At 38.0% G+C, this 24,945-nt stretch overlaps 1 protein-coding gene across 1 annotated transcript in view; it reads right to left on the bottom strand.

The window, feature by feature from the left end:
- Positions 1-2,083: 2,083 nt before the first annotated feature.
- Positions 2,084-24,945, bottom strand: part of RSPO2 (R-spondin 2) — a 108,490-nt gene continuing 85,628 nt past the window's right edge. The window contains exon 5 of the mRNA XM_074846759.1: positions 2,084-2,710. Within this exon, the coding sequence (XP_074702860.1) occupies positions 2,601-2,710 (110 nt within the window). The 3' untranslated portion in view covers positions 2,084-2,600. The remainder of the gene's footprint in view (positions 2,711-24,945) is intronic.

Genomic DNA, 24,945 nt, shown 5'->3' with positions numbered 1-24,945 from the left:
AGATCATAGAATCAAAGAATCATAGAATATCTCAAGTTCAAAAGGACCCATAAGGATCATCCAGTCCAACTCCCTGCTCCTTGCAGGACTACCTAAAACTCAACCATATGACTAGGAGCATCACCCAGACACTCCTTGAACTCTGACAGGCTTGGTGCCATGATCACTTCCCTGGGTGACCGACCACCCTCTCGGTGAAGAACCTTTTCCTAATGTCCAAGGAACAGCCCTTTCTAACCTCAGAAGAAGTATGATCCTACAAAAACCCCAATGCTATGAATGCACCATGCAAAGGCAGGATAAAAACAGATGTCTAGGACAAAGAAATTACACACAAGGACACTTGCTGCTTAGAGATGACTTTCTTTTATCTACACTCTCAAGGAAATTCTGAATAGGAAAGTGACTGGGACAAGTATATCTAACATACAGTGCCTTTTCAAACATGTTATAAGTATCAACAAAATAGCTGTTTGGAAAACCCTCAAATTTTCCACTCCAGTGGGAGAAAATCTGCATCCACACACCTTCTCCAATTCTTCTATGTGTATGCTATTCCAAAGGAATCTTTGAATTAAAAAGGACCAAAAATATTTTACTCAGAAGCTTGTGACATAATTTTATTGTATGTTGTAGCATTCTTTCCATGACATGCCTAATACAATATTTGTGACCACTACTAAAAGGATTGTATGAGGGCATTCACTGCACTTACAGCCAAATTTGATAACCAATAAGCAAACAGGCAGCTACAGTTCTTACTGTCGTCTTTTTTTTTTTTTTTTTGAAGTGAGCATTTAATGTCCAAAACAGCAGCCCAGGATCAGAGCAATCTTACTGTCCTTACCATTATTATGTTCTCTAGGTAAATATGAACATATTCTAAATGAAGGATGGTGAAAGCCTCATGGCTAAGTGGAAGTCCACAAGCAGTTTCATGGAACATTCATATGTGCCTAACTACTGCACATTTCTGTAGCAACACTTGTCCTAGCTAAATATAGATATATTTGTGCTTATAGATGCTTTATTTCCCTAGTTTATTTGTAAAGTATATAAGCCATAAAACTAAAACTGAGATTTGTGGGATTTTTCTAAGGTATATGTCAAAAAGAGTTTTGTAGGGGTCCTTATCCTTGCTTTGTGTAGGTCGTATGCAAGTTTTAGTCCTAGAACTGGAATAGCTTCTCTAAGTGGCAGCATAAATGGCAGCTGTTTTAGTGTGGGCTTTTCCCAGCAGATATTAAAAAATCTCCTTGAATGCAAGCCAAATAATGCTAGCTTACCAAATTACACATCCTGAGCCATTTTAACTTCCTACACAGAAAATTCTCTCCACCCCTCCCCCCCAAAAAACCCCAAACACCAGATCCAGAATAAACTTGCTGAACTTCTACAAATAACTGGCAATACTGGGACACTGGTGTTCGCTATACTTTTGAATGACTGAACTCACATAGCTTTTTCTTTCGTTTCTCCCATGTTCAGGTATTTATTTGCTGTATCTGACTGGATCAGGACTAACAGAAATAAACTGCTGTGCATTATATTTGAAAAAAAACTACACATACAATCTTAGATACCAAGAACTTTCCATATAATTTCTCTCCTGACACTCAAAACATCTATCATCATTGTGCCTCATCTTAAAAAATGGTACACTTGTTTTTCTGAGACAAAATACACTGGGGCTGAGATAGGAGTACAGAACAGCAGAAAAGATTTGCAGTTTACTAGTCTGGCAAGCATACTTCAGAGCTGACACTCCATTGCAAGGGTCAGTACAAGGTAGTTTAGCCATCTGAACGTGCTTTACAAATGAGAAAAAAAATCCAGTTTGTAACTACTGAGAAATATGAGAAGATACTTAAAACATAGTAAAAAGTAAACATTTACTGGATTATTTTAAAGTATATTACTAGAACCAACAGGACATAACTTTAAACATGTATAAAGTATTATACATAAAAATGCATAGATGTACAGTAAATATGTTCATTTATATGTAGACAGAGTAATATGTACACATAGAGTCTGTTGTGCTTCTGTAAGTCTAAGCAGTAATTCCTGTGGTATACTGTCTTAAAGCAGTTTTATTATACAACTGTTTCAATGTAGCAGGTGATGAGAACAATGTACATTAACACTAAGTAAGTCATACCCATTTACTCTTGAAATGTACAAATATAGGAAACAAAGGCCATAAATGCAATAGTACCTACACCTCCAAGACTTCCTTTTTTTTTGTTTATTTAAATATGCACAAGTCCGCCTAATGGTGATACATAGGTTTCATTCCTGCTTTCCCCCTGTGTCAACATATTGACCAGGCACTCAGGACAAAATCTGTGATGGACTTCAGCACCACTTCCACTGATTCACCTCAGTGTGCTCCTGACCTTGAAGTCTTCAGGTCAAAAATGAGAGAAAAAAATAAAATAAAAAATATATAAATAAAACAAACAAGCTTGTGGGCTTTTTTTTCACAAGTTATTTGCCATATTACTGTCAAAGCAGCTGAATCATAGTGCATCCATGGGCAGGAGCATATAGCAGCTTTTGTGCACTTTGCAAAAAATATATTAAAGAAAATCAGGTCTTTACTGGCTTGTTTTATCTGTTGCTAAAAAGATGCTGTGCTGCTTCTGAGCCCTTTCCATCAAATTCTTTTTCTTCTTTTTCTTGTCCTTTGTTTTTGTTGGCCTTCTCCCTAAAAAAAAAAAAGAAAACCAAATATCAACAAGTCAACCAAGTAAAGAATACAAAAAAGTGATACTAGACTGCAGTCGAAAAACTCAGTGGCACAGAAATTATCGATGGGAACTGCAAAGGTAATGCTGGCTAATGAGCTTCGATCATCAGTGAAAACAGAAATTTTCAATGTGATACAAGAGGAAGCAGGATCCCTGACTGTCATCACTTGTCCACAGACACAACTTTCCTGGTATGAGTAACCATACTGATGCAGGTCTCACTTTTGGGAGGGTAACTCACACAAGCAACATTATGCAAGTGCCTGGGGCCCAGAGCCAAACAAGTATGTAGAATCCTAACCCACTGAAAGTTGGATGTGTGCCTTAGACCCTTGTGTAAATTTGCTTGAGTGAGTAATCCTATTTAAGTCACATCCAATATATCCATGATTTCAGTGAGAAATTAGGCATTACAGCCCAAGTATTTGGCTGGATGTCATCCTACATGCTTTGGTAGAAACAGCGTCACCTCTGTGAAGAACTGTTGTTATTGCTTATCAGTACACGGTGCCTAAGTCTCAGCACATTACTGTGCAGAAACAAAAATTTCATTACGTGCTTCTTACTATTGGAACCTCACTGAAAAATAACCAAACTTGGGAAATCAGGATCAATGCAGGAAAAAAATTTCTCAGGCTCCTAGGATGGGAAAGTTTTTTTCTGTTCAGCTCTAATAATAAATCTGTGCCCTTTGATTATCTCAGCAAAGATACCACGGACTGAAAAAATGCTAGATACAAAGGCCCTAATTCAGCAATGCATTACCCTGTAACTATATGCTTAAATCCTATCAAAGTTTACTAGGATTTAAGGAGATGACTGAATGCTGTCTGGAGTAAGAACAGTCTGGGTTTTCTTGGCAGTACCATATACCGAAATATGTGATCGATGGTAAAAAAAAATAAGGTTATTAATCTCTAGAGGTGCCAACTCTGTTAACTTTCAGGAGAACTAAATGAACTTAAGAAGACAGTAAAAGGAAATTCAAGTAGCAGATGACATAAAAATGTGAAAATGTAATTTTCATCTACATTGTCAGTACCTTATTAGTTGGGAGAAATGTTTGCCAGTCTGGCTTTGTGTTACTTCCATATTGTTTCTTAATTAAAAAGGCACAAGCCAGTATAAAGCATTTTTCTCTATTTGATAATAACAGTGAATAAATCTGATTCTAAAAGTGTCAAAATTTATGATTTATTAAAAAAATAGGGTTATATACTTCAGATGACATATTTGTAATATGCTGTGTAGGCTACTATTCTCCAGGAATTATTGTAATACTTGTATATAAAATAGGACAGGACATTAAGGTAATGAGCACGCGTTAAGTCCATATTAAAATCATAAGGCTCCTTGGAGTTTACTTCTGCTTCTCATTAAAGTCTGACATTAATGCTACTATGGCATTTTGCCATTTTTAAATCTAGTTAATCCTACACAGTAAAACCTCAGTCCAACCAAACATTAATCAAAGCAGCATTTAAGTTAAAACTCTTTAGTAACACTGGATCTAATGACTACACACACCTAATGAGGTCAGAGGGAAGGAATACTTGACACAAAGTGGCATTGCAACAAGATGGTTTGAATTATAGAAATTTCCGTATCAACATTTCATTACTCTGCTAGTTGGTATATTGTAAGGCATCAGAACTGGGATGAATGTATAGTTCAACACTGTATTCTAACTTGCACTTTAAATATTCTAAATTTTAACCCGAATCTTTGAAATATTTACTAAGGAAGGAGTAGATGAGGGGAAACAATTTGAAACAAGTGACTAACGCTGCTGGTCAATTGATTCTCAGAAGACCAGCAGAATCAACCAGAGCTTTACTGGAGTTTTGCTATCCTGTTTGCTCAGTGATCTTACTGTCCGAGGTTTTTCGCTGTATGGACCAATTAGTAAAGGAAATATAAATTCCAGTCAGCGCCTCATCTAGTTTTCTCTACAACCTCCTCCAGAGAACTAAAGGAAATGCTTACTGTAAGTTTAAGGCAGTGAAAGATCCTATTATTTTTCCTCTGAAAACTTTGAGATGCACAGGTAAAATGACACACACCTCACTTGGTATCTTTGTCTAAGCTTACAAAGTAGCTCCTGTAACAAAAGCATCAAAACAATTTGCCAGTACACTCCCTATACAATACCCTTAAAATAAAAATAAAATGGACTAGACGTCAGTAATTTGACATGTCATTTTGCAACAAACACACTACAGTGCTTCTGCTGCTCTGCAGCAATTGTCCCCATACCTGCCTTTGCCCCAAGGCACACCAAAGGCAAATTACCTTCTTTTACATGTGTCAAGGAGTAGCAACCCCTGCAGAGGCAATTCCACTGAGACGTTGATACCTGATAATTTGTTCCCCTGTTAGTGAGCTCTCTGGTGGCTTGCTATATTTCCAAGCGCCATATTGTCAGAATTAGTTTCATTATTTTAAGGACAATATTAAATCACATGGAGAAATGGCTGGCGATGCTGAGAGTCCCAAATTCCAACTGTCATTTTAATCAGAAAACTGAATATAAAAGGTACTTGGCTAACCATCAGTTCCCATATGTTACTAAAATGCAACAGAGATTAGAGATTAGCAAGAAAAAAGTGACTATAAAGACTAAACAGTCCAAATGAAGTCTGCTGCTAAAGTCCCCATACATGAGAACTTTTATTAAATTCAGATTTCAATTACAGTGCTTAGTCCATCAGTAGAAGCACAGTGAACAGAAGTAACTTCTGAATATCTTGCTATCGATGTCTTTCAAAGAACATGATGTTTATGATACAGAAAATAGACCCTCAAGGAAGATCCAGGAGTCCAACTCTACCAGTTGCCCAACTGGAGGGCAGCGGGGTGACAGCCAATGAAGGAGGCGCTCCCCTGGGGCCGGGATGGCAGCAGCTCCCTCCGCTCTGTGCCGTGGGTCAGGTGTGGAGAACCTCGTCTGCAGGGAGCCTTGCATGGCCTCCCCCACGCCTGCCATGCTCACTGCTCCTGAGAGCAAGAGTCCTGTCCCAGGCCCCTCTCTCTACAGGAAGCAGTCGGGCTCTGCCACGCTTGGCTTTGCTGGGGCAGTTGAAAAGGAGCGGATTTTAGCAGCGGTGTATTACAGTCCAGAACTTGCTGTTGCACACAGAAGGCAATTCCTGGCTGAAGCAAACAAGGCAGAGCAAAAGCACTCTGTCTCTAGAGGGATTTTACCACTATCAATAACAGGTTGTAGTGTTACTGCACAGGACAAAGAGTGACAATATCTGAGATATTAAGTCTGATTCACCTAGCCTACAAACCTCTCCTGATCAGAAACAGCATCCAAGCGAGCAAATTGTCCAGCGCAGCCACTTGGGATCTGCAGCCTGCACCACTCTTTAAACAACATTACATCCTTCCTAGTGATAACTCACCTCCTTGTCATCTGTCAGATAGCCACGTACCTTGCTTCTCCTTTCCAAGTGACAGACCTCCACATCAGGTCTCATTTTCAATCTTTATGACTGAAGACAATCTATTTTTGAAAGCCTTTGGTGTTAACAGCAATGGGAGCAAATACAAATAATTCATGCAAAAAGCAGGATATCTGAGCACTGTTCAGGTTACTGTATACCTATTTTTATTTTGATTGCATTTTCCCTTGCATACTAACTAGTTAACTAACTTTTCCTTGAAAACCACTTTTTATCTGACTGTCTAAAAAAGGGCTCCTCAAATTTTATTACCAGAGTCAGCTCTGAACATAATTTACGGAATTTGTTTAACACTCTGTAAAGTCATGTGTATACACTGAAATGTATAGGGCCTAAGAAAGATCTGAAACTTAGCTGGATTTGGTGTGCAATTATCTAGTAAATAAAAGCCTTAAAAGTTTATCTATCATTCTCTATCTCACATATCTGCACAGGTTATTTTACAGAAGCAAGATTGGCAAAGCCATTCATTCAAACCCTTTATTGCAATGTTATACAATTCAGTTTTGCTATTTGCTTTATAAATTACCAATAAGTCCTCATTTTCTAAGTAACTTTTCCCAATGTTTGACATCTTTACAGTGTTATTCATTAAATTTCTGTCTGGACCACTTGGTTCTGGTAGGTAGGTGGGCAACTAATATGCTATGCAATGAAACATTACCATTAGCTAACAATGTACCACAGCTTCTAATAGTATGATAAAATATAGGTAATGATACAGTAACCTATAGGTAATAATGCAATTCCAACACGAATTCCCAAAAAAACTTTATTTATGCTAATATACACAGCAATTGTCCGTATATCAGAGAGTAACAGCTACGAAAATAGTTATTTAACTTGGCTCTTACTGGATTATTTTTCTTTCTTTGCTGTTTTTCTACCATTTTATCAGTGTTGCTCTTACAGCTGCTGCATGCTGTTATACTAAGAGACTTGTGCTCAGTTCTCTGGCTTGTCTCATACCCTGAGCTGAAAGGTATTTGGAAATACTGTATGTTCCTCTGTGGATGGACCCACCTGGTCAATTCGGGATACACATTACCTGGTTCAGAAGGAGTCTTCATCACCTTCTGTCAGCTGCAAAGGCAGCTTTCTCCAGACAGAGTTTGGGCAGCAGATTCCTAACACTCAGGGCGCTCCTGGTTCTCCAGTACTAAAATGCAGCAAATGTATCACAAGGACTCCCAGCCACCTTACTCAAGATCCTTGGCTCAGACAGATAGCATCAGTTCAGTATCTGAATGGTCCTTCATCTGCTGTATAAATACGGTCGTATGTAGTGGTCTTCTAACAAAATCTGTCCATTGCTAGTTTCAGCAGATGGAGAAAAGACAGCATACATCCACATGAGGGCAGCAAGGATTTAAATTTAAAACATTTACTAAGGAAAAAAAACAACTATCTGCAGCTTTATTTCATAGTGTAATTCCCTCACAAATTTTCAGCATTCTCACATACAAATCATTATTTTAGAGATATCAGAATGTTTAATACTCCCTTCTTTATTTAAAACAGTTTTTCTTCTATTGATTCTGAAGAATGGGACTTAGAGGTATCTGCTTCCCTTCCCTGGATTTTCATATGAAGGACTTTCACTGCTAGCAGTAAAGGCACAATGGTGTCCTGGGATAACAGCAGACCTTGCTAAATACATCTTTTAATCTTTTCTTCTCCTTCATTTGTCCTTTTAGGAGCTGAATGTTGCACAGTGGTACATCATTTTCCTATGGCTGCAGTTCTACCATAGACCCCCATGTATGGCAGCATCTCATCTGTGTGGTAAGCTAGAAAAGTTATTACATTCAAGTCATATCACTGAAGAATGGCAGGCAGCAGGGAACTAGTGACAGCAGTAGAAAGATGATAGAGATACTCAATGATTAACCAGTCAGACCAACTCAAGAGAAAGATGGCAGATGTAAGCTTCTGGAGGAGCCCTCTCTGGCAGGACAACTTCTGTCCTGCACAGAGCCATGGGTGCCTCATCATTTACTCCCCATTTGCACTGCACATCAAACTACACATGAACGGTGACTGCAAAAATCCAACAACCAAGCAAACAAATGATTCAGCCTAGAAATGATTCACCAGAGGTAATTTATTCCCTGGGGCTTTCAGCTGGGTTAAAAATTTTTGATACTGAAACTGCCAGAGAAATGCACAAATTCTTAAGAAAACTTATAAACACACACTCAATGAAAGAAAAAAATTCCTCACTGCTACAAAGTCAACCTCTTCCTAAAGCATGACTTACAAACCCACACTGACAAGTGGCCCACAGGAAGAGGACACAAAGAACTCAAATAACTTAGCAAACTGCACACCGCAGGCATCTCTACCAATGTCACCTGTTATTGAACTCATGACAGCTTTCCTAAACTGGTTTGCAGTTGGTTTTTTTTAACACCATCAAATTTAGGCTGAAATTGGCTATGCTCAATGTGTGCTACAGCAGGAACATGACCTGGGGAAAATCAGCCAAAGTAAAATAGCCTTTTTTGGACAGGGAGTGAAAGACACTGGGGCTTAGATGGTGACACTGGAAAAGAAGATTGAGGAGATGGGAAAGAAAGGGTCAAGAAAGAAAGGGTGTTAGAAACCAGTTCCTCATTTTCCTGGGTGAATTTCTGATGTCATTTGAAGAAGTCCTGCAAACACATATTTGCCTCTGAAGACAACAGAAGGGATGGTATGATCACACAGAATACATCAGCTGCCTACAATGCCATTTCAAATCCCAAAACACCAGAATCAGTAAAGGCAGGTTAATTAATGTTTGCAAAGCACTGAAAAACGGTAACAATGGACACATAGAAAAGTCATGAATTATTTTATCATTCTTTCTTCTTTGGCAAGGGTTGAAGAATGTTGAGCAAATGAGGTCTTAGAACAATTACTAAATAAAAATAGAAAAAAAATACCATAATTATAGACTATATCACAACTGACAGAAAGAAGGAGCAATGAAGGCACTTCTTTGGCTTTGAAGTACTTGAGCTTGCAAGCTTACTGGTCTTCTTTTGTACTTTTTGGTGCAATACTAATAGCAAATGGTATAAATTATATGTATTCCCAGCCTAGTGAAATTACTAATAGACTAAGAAAATTAGTTCCTTCATGCAAATGCACAGTTTGATGGTTTTTACACATTCTTCTCTATTTGATGTCAGCTTTCCTGATGAAAATCAGGGAAATTTCTCTCTTGAGTAAACCTTGTAATTTCTACACAAATCATTACAAAAGCACTCGTAGTGCAAAGCTAACCTGAGTGATATCTTATTCAGTTCCTGCAGCCAGTAGCCTAACATTTTATTTTCAATTTAATAATTTCACAACTTTGGGTAAATTATTATATCCCAACCAACACTTAACACAGCATATACTTGGTGTTTGTACACACCAAACATCAGCTACTGAGATGAAAGATAATTTAAAAGAACCAAAGAATAATTTCTCAACTAAAGGAAATAACAAATTATCCCAAGTTTATGTATCTTAATCTCACTATCTCTTTTTGTTTTGACACATTCACTAAGAAATTAAAGGTTTTACTCTTTAGGGCAAGAATAAGCAAAGTGAGGTACTCTTTTTCTCCCAAAGTACACATCTCCTTTTCATCTGGCCTGAATATAAGCTAACTAAGCAATACTAAAATTTGATGTTCTTTCCTTCTGGACAATATTGAGTATCATCAGAAACTGTCATCTGTTTAAGAAATACTGATTCCTCCACAAAGAATGGAATTTACGTGTCACAGCCTACTGAGAGTTCAGTGGATTTTTTCCTCAACTTTAGGGCAAATTAACTGGGAAAAGAGTCATCTTACATTGCTGAAATTCAATGCATTTCCCACAGTGTAGTTTTCCAGCATATACAGTAGATGGCAGTGAGATATTAACTGAAAACTGGTTTCCACTTCCATCATTTCAAATAAATTATTTTTGCTTTGCAGAAGTACCCATTACTCTGCCTAGAACATAAGGCATTCTATTCATTAATGAATATAAAAAGTGCAAAAAAGAAAAATTAACAGATACGGACTCAGAGAAGAAAGCAAAAGAAGGCACACTAGGGAAAGAGGAAAACTAGCAAACTCTAGGTGACAAGAAAACTCTCAGAAAACTCTGATAGAAGACCTATGCTTAACTGAATAGTGTAGATGTTTAAATGTTGGGTCCTGTTGTCCTTTCAGTCACAGTTGTGTGAAAGCAGGTGGGTCTCCATTACAGCCAAATGTTTATCTAATGTAGATTTAGCTCAGAGTTCAAATGATACGAATATTGGTTGCATGCAGGGTACTCACTATTCTTATCTTAGTCAACACCATGTCAGATCAGTTGCTTTGCAAGCAGAGCCAAGCAAAATATTTCCAATGAAAGGTTTGGGTTTGTTTATTTTCTTTCCTTTCACCATCCAGTATAACTGACTTAAAATTCCCTTTGTCCTGTATTTCAAAACAGACTCTTTACTTTTCTTTCATTTCTCCTTTTTCTAGAGAATTTAATTAATTTTATTTTTATCTCATCACATAAGGAATAGAAAATAAATTCTACTGAGACAACATTTATTTGTGGCACCTGCAAAGTTTAATTTCATACTGGAAATTGCTTTTTCATCAATTAAGGGTTTCTTACAAAGAGAGAGATTATACAGGGAAGTTGATTTTTTTTAGAGATTTTTTTCTTCTGTGAAATACTATTTAGTTGTGAAGTGTTTATCTTTTTTAATTCCCCTTAGGGATTCTGGTCAAGAACTGAGGAACAATTTTGTTCCGGGACCTTTTTTATTTTTTCTTTTTTTTAACTGAAACAGCTCAAAAAATAGTTCTAATTATCAGTTCCGCCTCTCTTCAAGTAATGCACAGGTAACCCTATTGAAGTTCAGTAAGAAAAGAGGCTAAATTAAACACCTGATGATGGAATAAAGTATGACCCAGCAGGAAGATTCCTACTGAATAACAACTAAAAGTGAAGACGAATGTATTATTTCTAATAACATGATGAAAAATTATTATCTCAGTCTGCTCATCGGGAATGGTGTACCAGATTAACTGCTGCACCCGCATTGCTCGCTGATACTCATTTGGTTTATACTTGAGAAGGTGCTGAAACAGAAGGTATTCATACTACCTACCTAAATTTGGTCAGGTTAGTCTCTCTTTATCCGTAACTACATCGGTGTATACTGTGTATGCTTTTCCCTTCTCAGGCATTTATTTCCTTCACCAAACCCACAATCAGAACTTCACTCCACCCATTATAGCTTTTACTATCCGTACTATGGTCAGGATGGAGTCACTGCTGATGCAGTAATGACCTAAATTTAGCTTTCAGGGTTTCCCTTTGCCTTCCCCCACACTACGTCCACAGACTTGTCTATACTAATGCTACACCTGCATTAATAAATTAAACAGCATTAGAGAATATCCCCAAATACTGTACCTCAACTGTCTGTCATGTTTTAACCTGGGGCAGCTCCCGCCCTTCCCAGGGCAACAGCATAGGTCAGGGCTGCTCCCACTGGCATGTCCCTGGCTTGGGAGCTCTGAGCAGAGCAATACAGATGTGGACTGACCTGTGCCACTCAATGCAGTGCCAGATAACACCCCAGCATGTTTAGTTAACTACTGTAGAGACAGTTGCTATCTTTGAGCTGTGGCCAGTCGAGATTTAAAAGATGTCCTGAGTCACATGGCTTTATCTCTAAATGTATTACAGTAGCTTTTTTGCTGGCTTAAAGAGAAGCACTTCCACAAGACTGCCTGTGAGGACTAATACTCATATGTATGCCAGGCTGATTTATTCTGTAACCAGGTAATTCCACATTATACAGCTACAGGAAATCTATTTACTGCCAGAAGTTGGAGAAAGGGCACTCTTCACCTTAAATCTTACTTGTTTCCCAATAGTCACACACCAGTTTTTCATGGATATTAAATACTGCACAGCCATTTATAAAAAATGGATACATAGAGTATCCAATATGGCACTTTAACTTGCTAAAGTTTTTGTGTGTGTACTAGTATCATCAAACCACTGTCACAACTTTAGAAAGAGCTTTATGGCCCACAGAACTTTTTTGGAAGTCTGTTGTTTATTTGAAGTCTACTTTACAATGAAGTTAGAAACATAAAATCACCTGACTAGGTTCTGTTAATTATGATCTGGACCAGCTTTTGCAGCTCTACTATTCTCTTTGGAAAAGGCGTGCATAAAGAGTTCTGCAAGGAAGCAAAAAGGCATCAGGATGACGGTCCCTCTGTGACATGGTCATGCTGCACCTGAGCCCCTCCACTGCCTCTGTGGCAACCGGCAGCACAGCTCTCCCAGGATTTGATGCGACCTTTTTTCCCACTGCAAACACACCATGGAGAGAGCCATGGAAAGGAATAGCTGGACTAAAGGGTGAGTTTCCAGGGAAAAACACTGTTCCCTTCCTACCCCAAAACTGATATTAAAACAGGTACTGACAGTTCCCAACTACACCATATCCCTCAGCACTATGTCAACCCGACTCTTAAACACCTCCAGGGATGGGGACTCCACCACCTCCCTGGGCAGCCCATTCCAACACCTAACAACCCGTTCTGGAAAGAAATACTTCCTAATATCCAGTCTAAACCTTCCCTGGTGCAACTTGAGGCCATTACCTTTTGTCCTATCGCTTATTACTTGGTTAAAGAGACTCATTCCCAACTCTCTGCAACCTCCTTTCAGGTAGTTGTAGAGGGCAATGAGGTCTCCCCTCAGCCTCCTCTTCTCCAGACTAAACAACCCCAGTTCCCTCAGCCGCTCCTCATACGACATGTGCTCCAGACCCTTCACCAGCTTCGTTGCCCTTCTCTGGACACGCTCGAGTAATTCAATGTCCTTTTTGGAGTGAGGGGCCCAAAACTGAACACAGGAATCGAGGTGCGGCCTCACCAGTGCCGAGTACAGGGGTAAGATCACTTCCCTGTCCCTGCTGGCCACGCTATTGCTGATACAAGCCAGGATACCATTGGCATTCTTGGTCACCTGGGCACACAGCTGGTTTTAAAGAAGACTTACTCAGACTAAAATATCAGACTTGGCCTGGAATGTGAAAGAAGGAGAAGTTGTACGACCATCAGCTATTTGTGTCATTGTCTATTTTATTTCATAAAGAAGTACTATTAACCCTATTTTCATTTTCACGTACCATGCACCTAGAGTTTTGCTGTATCCCTGGCTCCTAGCCTGGTCATGTTTCTGGCACACAGAAAATGTCTGTGGGGGCTATCTCAAACTCTGGACCATGAAACTGTAAAAACATTCAGCATGAATTTAAAACTGAATGGATTTTCTTCAGACTGCCTCCTGGACTTTTTTCTGAGTGTTTAAGCAATGTTTGATTCAACTCTCTGCATATTTCTTGCCACAGTAAAAACTTTGTACCCCATCCCCACAAAAACCCCAGACAAGCAGCTCTTTAAATGTTTCCGTGTTGCTGTGAAGCCTTAACTAAACTTTTTTGAACAACCAGCGCTTGAGGCTTCAACATGAGCTGGCTGAGAACAGGAGGAAATATCAGTAAATCAGCATTAAGGACCTGAAATAAACTGAGCTTAAAGTATTTGTTTTTGGCTTTTTCCAAAGTAATGCATAAACAGACCACGGGACCACCTAACTTTTTTTCCCCTTCAAGGCACTAAACTGGTGTATACCATCCATTAATTTCTTCTTCCCTGGAAAAATAATTTTGCTCAAGGTATCATGAGCCTTTAAAAATGTAATAGTTAACGGGTTTCAGTGAATGGACTATAAAATATTTAACATTTTTTAAATATTGTAGATATTGAGTTATTGATAGGCATTTTCCCCTTTTTTTTAATGTTAATCGGAATATAGTGTAAAACAGCCAAAAGCAGAAAATTCAGTCTGATATGCTTGGAGATTTTCATAGTGAGAGTCACATTTGAAGGAAATAAATGAGGTGGTTTCAAAGTTATGGTTATTTAAAACCAAAATTCACATAGAAACAAACAATTTATGCTGTACTTTCTTTAAATTATGCTCTACAACTTTTCCAAATAAATTCAAGTCTGCATGTAATAGCAGCATTAGATATAATGTGTCCTATATTAAATTTTACTGCAGATGCACATGGGAGCATAGTAAGGACAAACCACAAGCAAAATAACCTGTGATTTCTCAAAGTTCATTATTAGACTTAATTTGTCTTGTTTGCCTTGAAGTCGGCTGAACCAGTTCTTAACTGAAGTTCACTGCATGAAGATTGTCTCAAACCTGCATACCTTTTCAAATCCGTAGATTAAATAATAAATACCTAGATAGGAAAATTAGATGATGCATGTCTCTAGGAATGCTTACACTTTATATTAATATAATTGAAAACATGTTTTATTCCTTAAAACTTAAGATGATGCAATGATTGCAAGTGAGAAGTGGGGTCAAGAGAACCTCTAGTGAGATCTCTCACATAAACATAACAAATCAAACATTATTCTCATATGCTGTTGAGGTTAATAACTTGTTGAAGAAATGCATCCAGTCTAGATCTGAAGACAAAAGGAGATGGAGGATCCATCACTTCCTCTGGTAATTGTCCCAGTAGTTAATCATTCCACCGCTGAAATATCTGCCCAATTCCTAATGTAAATTTTAATATCCAGCTATTATTTTTCATTATGCCTTTCTGTCCTAGATCAGACTTTTCTCTTTATACGTTGTACATAAATCTGTGCTCATCATCTTTCTGAGAAGTTAAACATATGGCAGTTTTTGTGCACCTTTCTTTAAAGCTTATTTTGTAGTCCTCAAATAAAGTTTTTGACTCACCTGCAGTTTCCTACTGAATTATCTGTTCAGTTTTGCAATATCTTCTATAAAATATGAGTCTCAGACTGGATGTCAGAGTTCTGCTTGTACATAGGATATAATTGACTTAGTGTGCTCTTCCTTACTACCAAAGTTATAGAGCCAAGAATTTCATTTGAAATTTTTCTCTCTACATTATAGCAGACTCATGTGATTTCTTCTGAGGAACACCACTTTTTAAATGCCATTCCTCATCCTGCAGGTATGCATTCCCAGTTCTATAACTCCGATCCTCCAGGATAACTTTATGTTTAACTAAATGAAAATTAATTGTGTTTGAATGGGACCACTTTACAAAGCAACCTGGACTTTTCTTTAGGTCTGCTCTAGTGTATTGTTTACGTTATCCTCAGTATTACTGCAGTTATGGGGAACGCCCCTTTTCTGGATCCAGCTGGAGAAGCTGAGGACATTTTTGCCCTGGCTATTCCTCAGTGCCCGCCACCCGGCAATTACCTGTGGCAGTTTTGCAGGTAGAATAGGCTGTATTAACAACCACTACTCCACGGAAGCACAGGATGGTGCCCACAGGAAGGCTCCGGCTGCCTGTCCCAGTGCTGAGGGCCACCCGGCAGGCACTGTGCGGGGCTGGCTGAGCACCACAAGAGCTCACTCCAGCAACAGCTACGGTGGAGCAGCGCAGGCATCATGTATAGCAACCATGCAGAACCGAACAAAAGCTTATTTGAAAATTACTTTACTAAACTGAAGTAAGTCCTTGACAATAAGTTCATCCACATAAGCTGTTTCACAGCTTAAACAGATGAATATTTAGTACGTATTTCAACCTTAAGTGCATCAGTGTTTAAACACGTTGTATTTAAAACCATGTATTTTTTATATTTAGCACTGACCTGAAGAAGAACAAGAAAAATACTTTTTTCCCCTTCCACAGGTTAGAGGCATTGATTTGATAGCGGAATGAATGGTCTACAGCATTTCTGTTATGCCAGACTATTGCTGCAGATGCTCTTGGCAACAGAGGGGGCTGTCTTCCCCCCTCATATACACAGCAGCTGGATACAGCCTTGGCATCACATGATGTAAGAAGCAGTATAACGTGGTGTCTAATAATACATGTGCAGTGAACAAATTAGGTTCTCTTCTTATTCTGATATACATCTGTGAGAAAGACAGCACTATAATCTCCACCATTGGCTTAAACAACCAGTCCAAAGTAAATTGAAAACTAAAGCTTTTTCCTGCATAAAACGTTTTAAAGTATATATTCACTGATAAAGTTGAAGAAAAATGTGTGGATGCTTTCTTAAGAAAGGAAAAGAATATATGAAATAAACACAGCATGTAGCTTAAAGGCTACTTGCCATAAAAGGCTTTTCCTGACTAAGTTACAGATGTACTTAAAAAACAGATGTACATCAAAGACTGTTGATTAGAAGCACAGAGAGAAGTAATTATCAGTTATTTTTTTCAAAAAATAAATTCTTTATTCTAATACCAATAAAACCTTAGTATGTACAGAATGATTCTATGGGTTTAATTAACCATACGAAAAATATAAATGTATATGCTATTCTGGCTCCACATCATCACATTCTTATAGCTAGTTTGAGTGAGCTTCTGACAGGAGATCTTGGCTTCATTACTTTGTGACAGTATTAGCTTAAAGACATTGCATAACTGAAACTCTTATATATCTATTTATTTTTTGCTTAGAAGTGCCTGACACTAACAATTCTTTGCGGGACGAGGTATTTCCAAAAGTAAATATTGAGGCTGGCAGTCATAGACAGCCCATCTAGCAGTACAGTAGCACAAACCACAGTCCTTGCTAAACTAGTGGCCAGCTGCAAGGGCTACATCTTACAAATAAAATAAAAAGAGCCAGAGCACAGGTTTGAACACTGTCATGAAACACTAGCAGATTTCCTGGCACATTTCTGACTTGTGCCAAACAGTACTTCTTCCAAGAACGGTACATTCCTGTCTGCAGTTTCTTTGCAGATCAAGAGATGAAAGAAACATTTACCCAAACCCTTTAGACTTCAGTAATTTCAAATCAGCAGCTGTTTTTCAAGATGAACAATTTTTACAGTTCTGATTTTAGATGCATACATGATAAGCCCCTGGACTGGAACACATGGACCTAAAAACCAGACATGTAAGGGTACAACTTTGGCTATATACTTGGGCTGACTGATACTGGTTTGAATGCTGTAAGTAAGTATTTATTTGAACGAAGCTCAGCTAAGTGATTATCAACTTCTCACATGAAGTATAGTTGATCTCTACCAAATGATAATTATTTCATCATGTTAGCAAATACTCATTTCTTGGCCAGTGCCTTCATCACAATCTGTTCCATGTGTTGATTTAAACTGTCCTGTAAGATTAATAGCAGGTGACAACTGGATCATTTAGGGTATGACATACTTATCAAACTAGTTACAAGTATCCACTCAACTGTTTATTTTCTCCACTGAGACAATTAATCTACTATTATAGCCACTTTTCTTCTCTGTACTCAGACTGGTATGTTGTATTTTCTTCTTGTCATTTGCTGACTTCAGGAGATTCCTTTCAAAATCCTGTTTGAATTTAATTCTCCTTCCAGTTATGCTTAACATCTGTCAGTCTCCTTCTGTGTAGCCGAATAACTACTTACTCCCAAATGCTATCCAATTATTCTTCATTAGACTTCTTTCCACACATATAGGCTTTGAGCATGTGACTTCTGTTGTCAATTTCTGTGTAAATAAACTTTAGATAATAGCTCTTTCTCCAGACCTGATTTCAATAGGAAACATAAAGTACTAATATGCAGTCAAAAAGAAATGTTTGTAATACAGAATAAGCATTTCTCCCTGGTTTGCCTGTCTATGCAGACAATTAAAATCTGCACAGTTATATGGATTATTAGTTAGAAATTGTCAGTGTTATAGCTTCTCTCTATCAGAACTATGGAAACATCCTAGGTAAGAGTCACAAAGCAGACTGACTCTCTTATCTCCAAGATAAACATTCACAATGTGCATTAACAGTTATTTACATGTAATTAACTAAATGGAAGAATCCTGCCACCTATAAAATAAACACGTTATATAGAAAAAATAAGTTGTAAAATGCACATTAGGATGTAATATCAACATCATAAGTTAAAGAGTTATTTACAGTTAGATTTTCATTGATACAGTTAGCTTTTCAAAGGAAAATACCTTAGCCATTTGACTATTTCTAGAATATTGAAAATAATTTGATCATTTTCAATTACTTATCAGTTTCTGCATGGATCTATCTACCCAACAGAAAAAATACACAGAAACATTTAAGAGTGATTTGTGAGGTAAGAGCAACAAAGCAATTACTCATTGTCAGGAAATGTGTCTATTTAGATTAAGTGATCATAATATTATTTGTTTCCAACAAATACAGTTCTATGATCTTTAAACAATACATTATTTTGAACTACCTCTGACTTAATAAATTAGATGACTGTTTTAATTTTGAAAATCTGGATAAATATACAAGTAAAATCCCTGTGAATCAAGACTTTCCATGCCAAGTCTCAACTGTGAGGGATTTTTTATGATTAAGTATGAATTCCTGGAAAACATGGTTTATCATAGAAAAACTGGCAAAACTTTCACAGTATTTGCTCTAACAGGCGCCACTGTAATGGGCTGCAGATCTACGAATAGGCCAAGAACAGAAGCTAAAACTAACACTGAACAATACAATATGTTACCAAGTGGGAAGATCGTTTTTTTTTTTTTTTTTCTAAATTATAATAGATGGGATTGATTTCAGTCCATAATTTACATAATGAAGAACTTAACTGGCCTGGTCTCATCATTTCTCAAAAACATTGTTTTGATAAGTGATTCTGTTCTGAAATTTCATCTGGCAATGAAAATACAGTCATCTTTGAAGAATTGATTTATTCTCTTCTTACATGCAAGAATTACTTCTTGGGAGTATAACTGAGCTTTCAAACAACAGATCAGATATAAGTTACTATTGCTAGCAGAATTTTGTTCATTCCATGCTGGCCATAAGTCTTGAACAATGCACTGACCCTCAAATTTCACAAATCCTTAAAAGCCTATGTGCGTAATGTTACGGGCTGAGAGAGTCAGCTGGTAGCGTCAGAATACAAAACCATGAAAGTGGCTCCTCTGGGTCAACCAAGGATCCACCAAAACCACTACTGTAACAGTAGCTCAAAACTAACATGTTGGTAACAGTATAAGAGTAGGACAAAAAATGTATGCCCCCTTTCACAAGACACTTCACTACCATGCATGAGGCCTGCCAGGTACATGGACATACAGAGGCACTTACTGCAGAAGGGCTTGCAAACAGGTTTTTGCTGGGGAATGTATTTTCTGGTACAACCCTTGTAGTTGAAAGCCCCACTGTCTGGCCTTCTGCCACTCGGTAACTTCTTTGCTACCTCATGATCCTAATCCTGCAAAGTTAATTAGGATCATGCAACTATGACATTTTCAGCTGGTAATAGAGAGTTTTCCAGCAGATAATAGATCAGGCCAAACTTCTTTTCCACAGAAGGGAGAGCAGAATTTGCATGACATTGAAAGTGGACAAAATCTAGGCTTATCAAGAGAAAAAGAGTAAGACGTGCATTGAACCTGCAAGTCTCACATGTACTGCCTGAGACATGAGAGACCAGAAATGATAAAGGAAAATCTGAACTGCTGTATGAGATGAGACTAACAGAGGGTGGAAGAAAGAGTGGAGTTACAACTGATCACAACAGCGCTTTCATGCTAAAATTGGGATATTTGTTATTTTATGGCCCCGCACATCAGGTCCATTCCTGACATGGTAGGACACGAACCTACTTCTTTTGCAATGTCAACCTACAGCATCACGTAGTCATACAGAGGCTGCCACTGAAAAACTTGTAGCTCCATAGCATATCATCCAATTATGTATGCATCACTCCACCCCTAATTTAAATACCTTACAAATCAGGCACATAATGCCTGCATTTCAGTTATCCTAGGTTTACTACTATAGAAGGTGATTGCATATTTTTGCATATGGCTTCAAATTACTCACAGTTTTGAAAGACTGGCCCAAAATGGTAGTTAGAAGAGATGAAAGCACGTGGAGATACTAATTTCTCCTAAAATGATTGCTTAAGCAATCATTTTCCTATAAGCTGACTACATCAGACAACACTCTGAAGTAAGAGCTCTACCATCTTTGGGAAAGGAAACAGAAAATTATTTTTCCTGTGCTTAAATGGGGTTAGAAAAGAGAAAGGCATCTGTCAATACTGTCGAGGCAAGCTTATTCAGCCAACTATTGTGCTAATGCAAATGATGTTTGTTGCAGTTGAATATAATGCAGCCACATCACCTGGGCTTTTTGCAGTAAGACACTACACACAGAAGATGACAGTGGGTTCAATAAGCATTTTAAAAGAGAATTTTAGGCACAGTGTCTTCCTGTCAACGGCCCCCACCTCAACCACCAAAACTGCAAGCTTTCAGTTGTAAATGTTATTTTGAGAAGATTAAGATGTAGGGCGACACGGTAATCAAACTACAAGGGGCTAATGGATTTCAGGCTTTAGTATGAACATTTCAAGGCAGAAGGAATCTTTTTAGGTTCCAAAGTCACTTATTATATTTATTATTATTAATATAGCAGAGACACAGATATTGATAGAGTGACTGTAAAATAGAGACAAAAATGGTGCTAGTGTCTCAGTTGTAAGGAAAAAGCATCACAGGTTAACAAAGTATGGTATTCTACCTTCAGATACATCAAATAAGCTGCAGATATTTTGCTGGCATTACTATAGCTTAGGTAAGTTCTCACTAAAAATTTTTCTCCATAGTGCTCCACAGGTTTCAGAAATATTCTCCACAATCGCCCTCAATCTTCCAGTGAGGTGACAGCTTTCCATCACTCATCTAGTCATATAAATTGCTCTTCTGCTGTATGGTCATGTCTCCAGCTGGACTAAAACATCAGGTACCCTAAACTACATAGCACCAAGGCATGTGTTGCATCACTTGTTTTTCTTATTAATGAAGAACCACATAATTAATAAAAAACCCACGAACTTTCTGTCTCATTAGGCATAACCAAAGACAGAGGGAATGACATGTAGACATTCTGGTGAATTTTTGTGAAGTGCTGCTTTTTGTAATCACCCTCAAAATGAAGTCATTACTTGTTTAATATATTAGTTTTAAAATAAATTATTGTAAATATTTTATGGGAAGGTGGAAAACTGATAGCGTTATGCATGTCTGCTTAAGCTCAGCAACTTCAGAAATTCAGTTTTTGGTAAAGCTACTACAGTTTGATGTATGCCTGGAGTTGTGATTTTCAATACACACTATGCAAGCACCTGTCCAGAGAAGGTCATGGAGCAGGTCATCTCGAGTGCCATTAAAAGTCATATAATGGACAATCAGGGGATCAGGTCTGGGTTGATCAGCAGGGGATCAACATGGGTTTATGAAAGGCAGGTCCTGCCTGACAAACCTGATCTCCTTCCATGACAAAATGACCTGACTATTGGACGAGGGAAAAGCTGTTGATATTATCTACCTGGATTTTGAAAAGCATTCGACACAGTTCCCCATAGGATTCTCACAGAAAAACTGGCTGCCCATGGCCTGGATGAGCAAACGGTCTGCTGTGTCAAGCACTGGCTGGATGGACGGTCCCAGAGAGTGGTGGTCAATGGAACTAAATCCAGCTGGCTGCTGGTCACAAGTGGTGTTCCTCAGGGCTCGGTGTTGGGGCCATTTCTGTTCAACATCTTTATTGATGATCTTGATAAGGACATAGAGTGCATTATCAGTAAATTCGCAGATGACACCAAGTTAAGTGGGAGTGTCGATCTGCATGAGGATAGGGAGGCACTACAGGGAGACTTGGATAGATTGGATCGGTGGGCCAACGTTAACGGGATGAGCTTCAACAAGGCCAAGTGCCAGGTCCTGCACTTGGGCCACAACAACCCCATGTATCGCTACAGGCTTGGGGAGGTGTGGCTGGAGAGCTGTGTGGAAGAGAAGGATCTGGGGGTTCTAATTGACAAGCAGTTGAACATGAGCCAGCAGTGTGACCAGGTGGCCACGAAAGCCAATGGCATCCTGGCTTGTATTAGAAATAGTGTGGCCAGCAGAAGTAGGGAGGTGATCGTCCCCCTGTACTCTGCACTGGTGAGGCCATACCTTGAGTATTGTGTCCAGTTTTGGGCACCTCAATACGAGAGGGATATCGAGGTGCTGGAGCAAGTGCAGAGGAGGGCAACAAAGCTGGTGAAGGGCCTGGGGAACAAATCCTATGAGGAGCGATTGAAGGAGCTGGAACTGTTTAGTTTGAGGAAAAGAAGGCTGAGGGGAGACCTCATCACTCTCTACACCTACCTGAAAGGACATTGTAGAGAGGTTGGTGCTGGTCTCTTCTCACAGGTGATTAGTGACAGAACAAGAGGAAACGGCTTTAAACTCCAACAGGGGAGGTTTAGACTGGACATTAGGAAAAAAATTTTCACAGAAAGAGTGGTCAGACAGTGGAATAGGCTGCCCAGGGAGGTGGTGGAGTCACCATCCCTGGATGTGTTTAAGGGTCGTTTAGATGAGATGTTGGGGGATATGGTGTAGGGGAGAACTTTGTAGAGTAGGGCTGATGGTTGGACTCGATGATCCCAAGGGTCTTTTCCAACCTGAATGATTCTATGAAAAGCAGATCTGTCTTTGTACAAGCATCCTAAGTGTAGAGTTGCTCCAGCAAACAACAATATCAAACCTTGTCTCAATATAGGACTGACAAATTATGCATAAGGTTTGAACAGAATATTATGAAATACTATCAGACTTTTTTTTTCCTCAAGTGACAAAAAACCATCTTTTTTTGTGGCTATGTTAGAAAGCTAAGTAAAAAAAAAAAAAAAAAAAAACAAAAAAAAACCCCACCCAACCAAGAAGTAGAAATGCCCCAACAAAAATGCACCATGTGCACAACAGCTATGTCTCCTCTCCAAACTGCATTATTCCATTGAAACTCATTTATTGTAGTAACCATGAAATAGAGTTTTAAGGTTATTTACTAGCCACATCTTGACATTTAGAAAAATAGCTGTATATCAAGTAACACAATTATACACAGTACAATAACAATATAATTGTACAAAATAAAACACAATCTGTTAACCACAATTTAAATATTTTCATATGCTTCTGTAATTCCTACTTTTAGCCAGTACTGGAAGCTCCAGAAGACTGGAAGAAAGATTGTTCTTATGGCATGATTTCAAGGAGATATTTTACATCCCTTTTTGAGGGTAAGATAAATTAAATGATGGTCAAGAAATTTTGCAATGATATAGAAAGCTAAATATTCTTGAGGTTTTGGTTAGGATCCTAGGGACATGCGTTACTATTTGAACTGTATTCAATGACATACTGCACTATCATTATCGCAAACTAATAAGTAATTCACAGGTAGCTACAATCAAGAAATCTCTGTCCCTCACTCTTCCTTTCATTATTCCACCCTGTGATTTAGCTCTATACTTGAAAATAAATTTAGTATATTTTCACTGATACCAGACAATTCCAGTAATAGTGCAAAAAAAGTTTTGTTGCCAAACTGTTTCAAATTCCATTTCTAAATCAAAGTCATGGAAGGCTCCTTGAGAGGTGTTCAGCACATGTGGCCACTAGATTATTTTGTCCCATTTGGGCTAGTAAGTGTAACTGCAACATAGTCAGAAATATTTCATAAATGATGTCACTGACTCCGGGGCGGGGGGGGGGGGAAGAAAACATTATTCTATGGCACTATTTGTAATCTAACATTTTACAATCCTGAATTTTAGTATGGAGAAATACAAGACTGTAAAATCCCACAGCACACTCTACAATACCATTAGTTTGGGCAGAAAAAGACTAACTTTACAATGGACATTTTCACAAACCCCTGAGGGATTCAGAACAGCAAGTCCAACTAGAAGTCAGTAAAGCATTTTGAAAAAAGCTGGAGGAATCTCTTAAAACACACTCATCCTTCTGAAACAACTCTTCAGTAGCAAATGTCCAAAAGTGCTCAGCACTTAGAGCCTACTAATAACAAAATTGTCATTGAACAAATTTTTGAAAGCCTGAACAGCAACAGCTGTGTATTAAAAGAAGTACCAGTAGCTAAAGATTCAAATTATTCTAGCTGCAAGTATCTTCTGGATTAAGGAACACTATCAAGCCTGGAAGCATACAAACACTTTTATTTCTATGCATATATGTTAATATTGTATCATATATAAACAAAAAAACTATTGTCCCAATCTCTCTACTGTGGAGCATTAACTTTTGTGGATAACATGGTAAATTTTAGGTATAAATGAAAAACATGAGAGATGTCAAACCTATTTAGAAAAAATTTAAGCACAAACAAAATCTCAGTTTCCATATCTTAGCTAAATGTGTTGAGAGTTATAAAAATCAAAGCAGAATAATAAATGTTGGCTCTTCAGTTACAGTAACTCAAACAAAAATGTTTCCAAACTTTAACATTATATACATGATTAAATACTCAATTTCCTGCTATTTTTCCATCAAAATAAAGCTAGACTGTAATAAACACTGTATGAAGCTTCAAGCAAGGAAGATCTAAATCTGATTATTACTTTTTTAAATTGGGCAGAAAAACACTCCAAAACTTCCAAACTAGACAAAGTACCTCTCGCACTTATCTTCATAAACGTAAGATCACCATAAGTACATTTTAGCTCCTTTTTAACAGGAAAATATGTTTGCCAGAAAAAATAAGATTATGGTGCTTGTTTAGTATTAACTTCTGCCAAGCGTAAACAATTTTTCTTCGAGTTACTACTGAGTCATATGGTTAACA

This window comes from Strix aluco, chromosome 1 (genome assembly GCF_031877795.1).
Source record: "Strix aluco isolate bStrAlu1 chromosome 1, bStrAlu1.hap1, whole genome shotgun sequence".
Lineage (NCBI taxonomy): Eukaryota > Metazoa > Chordata > Aves > Strigiformes > Strigidae > Strix > Strix aluco.
This window is presented reverse-complemented; position numbering and strand designations above follow the sequence as displayed.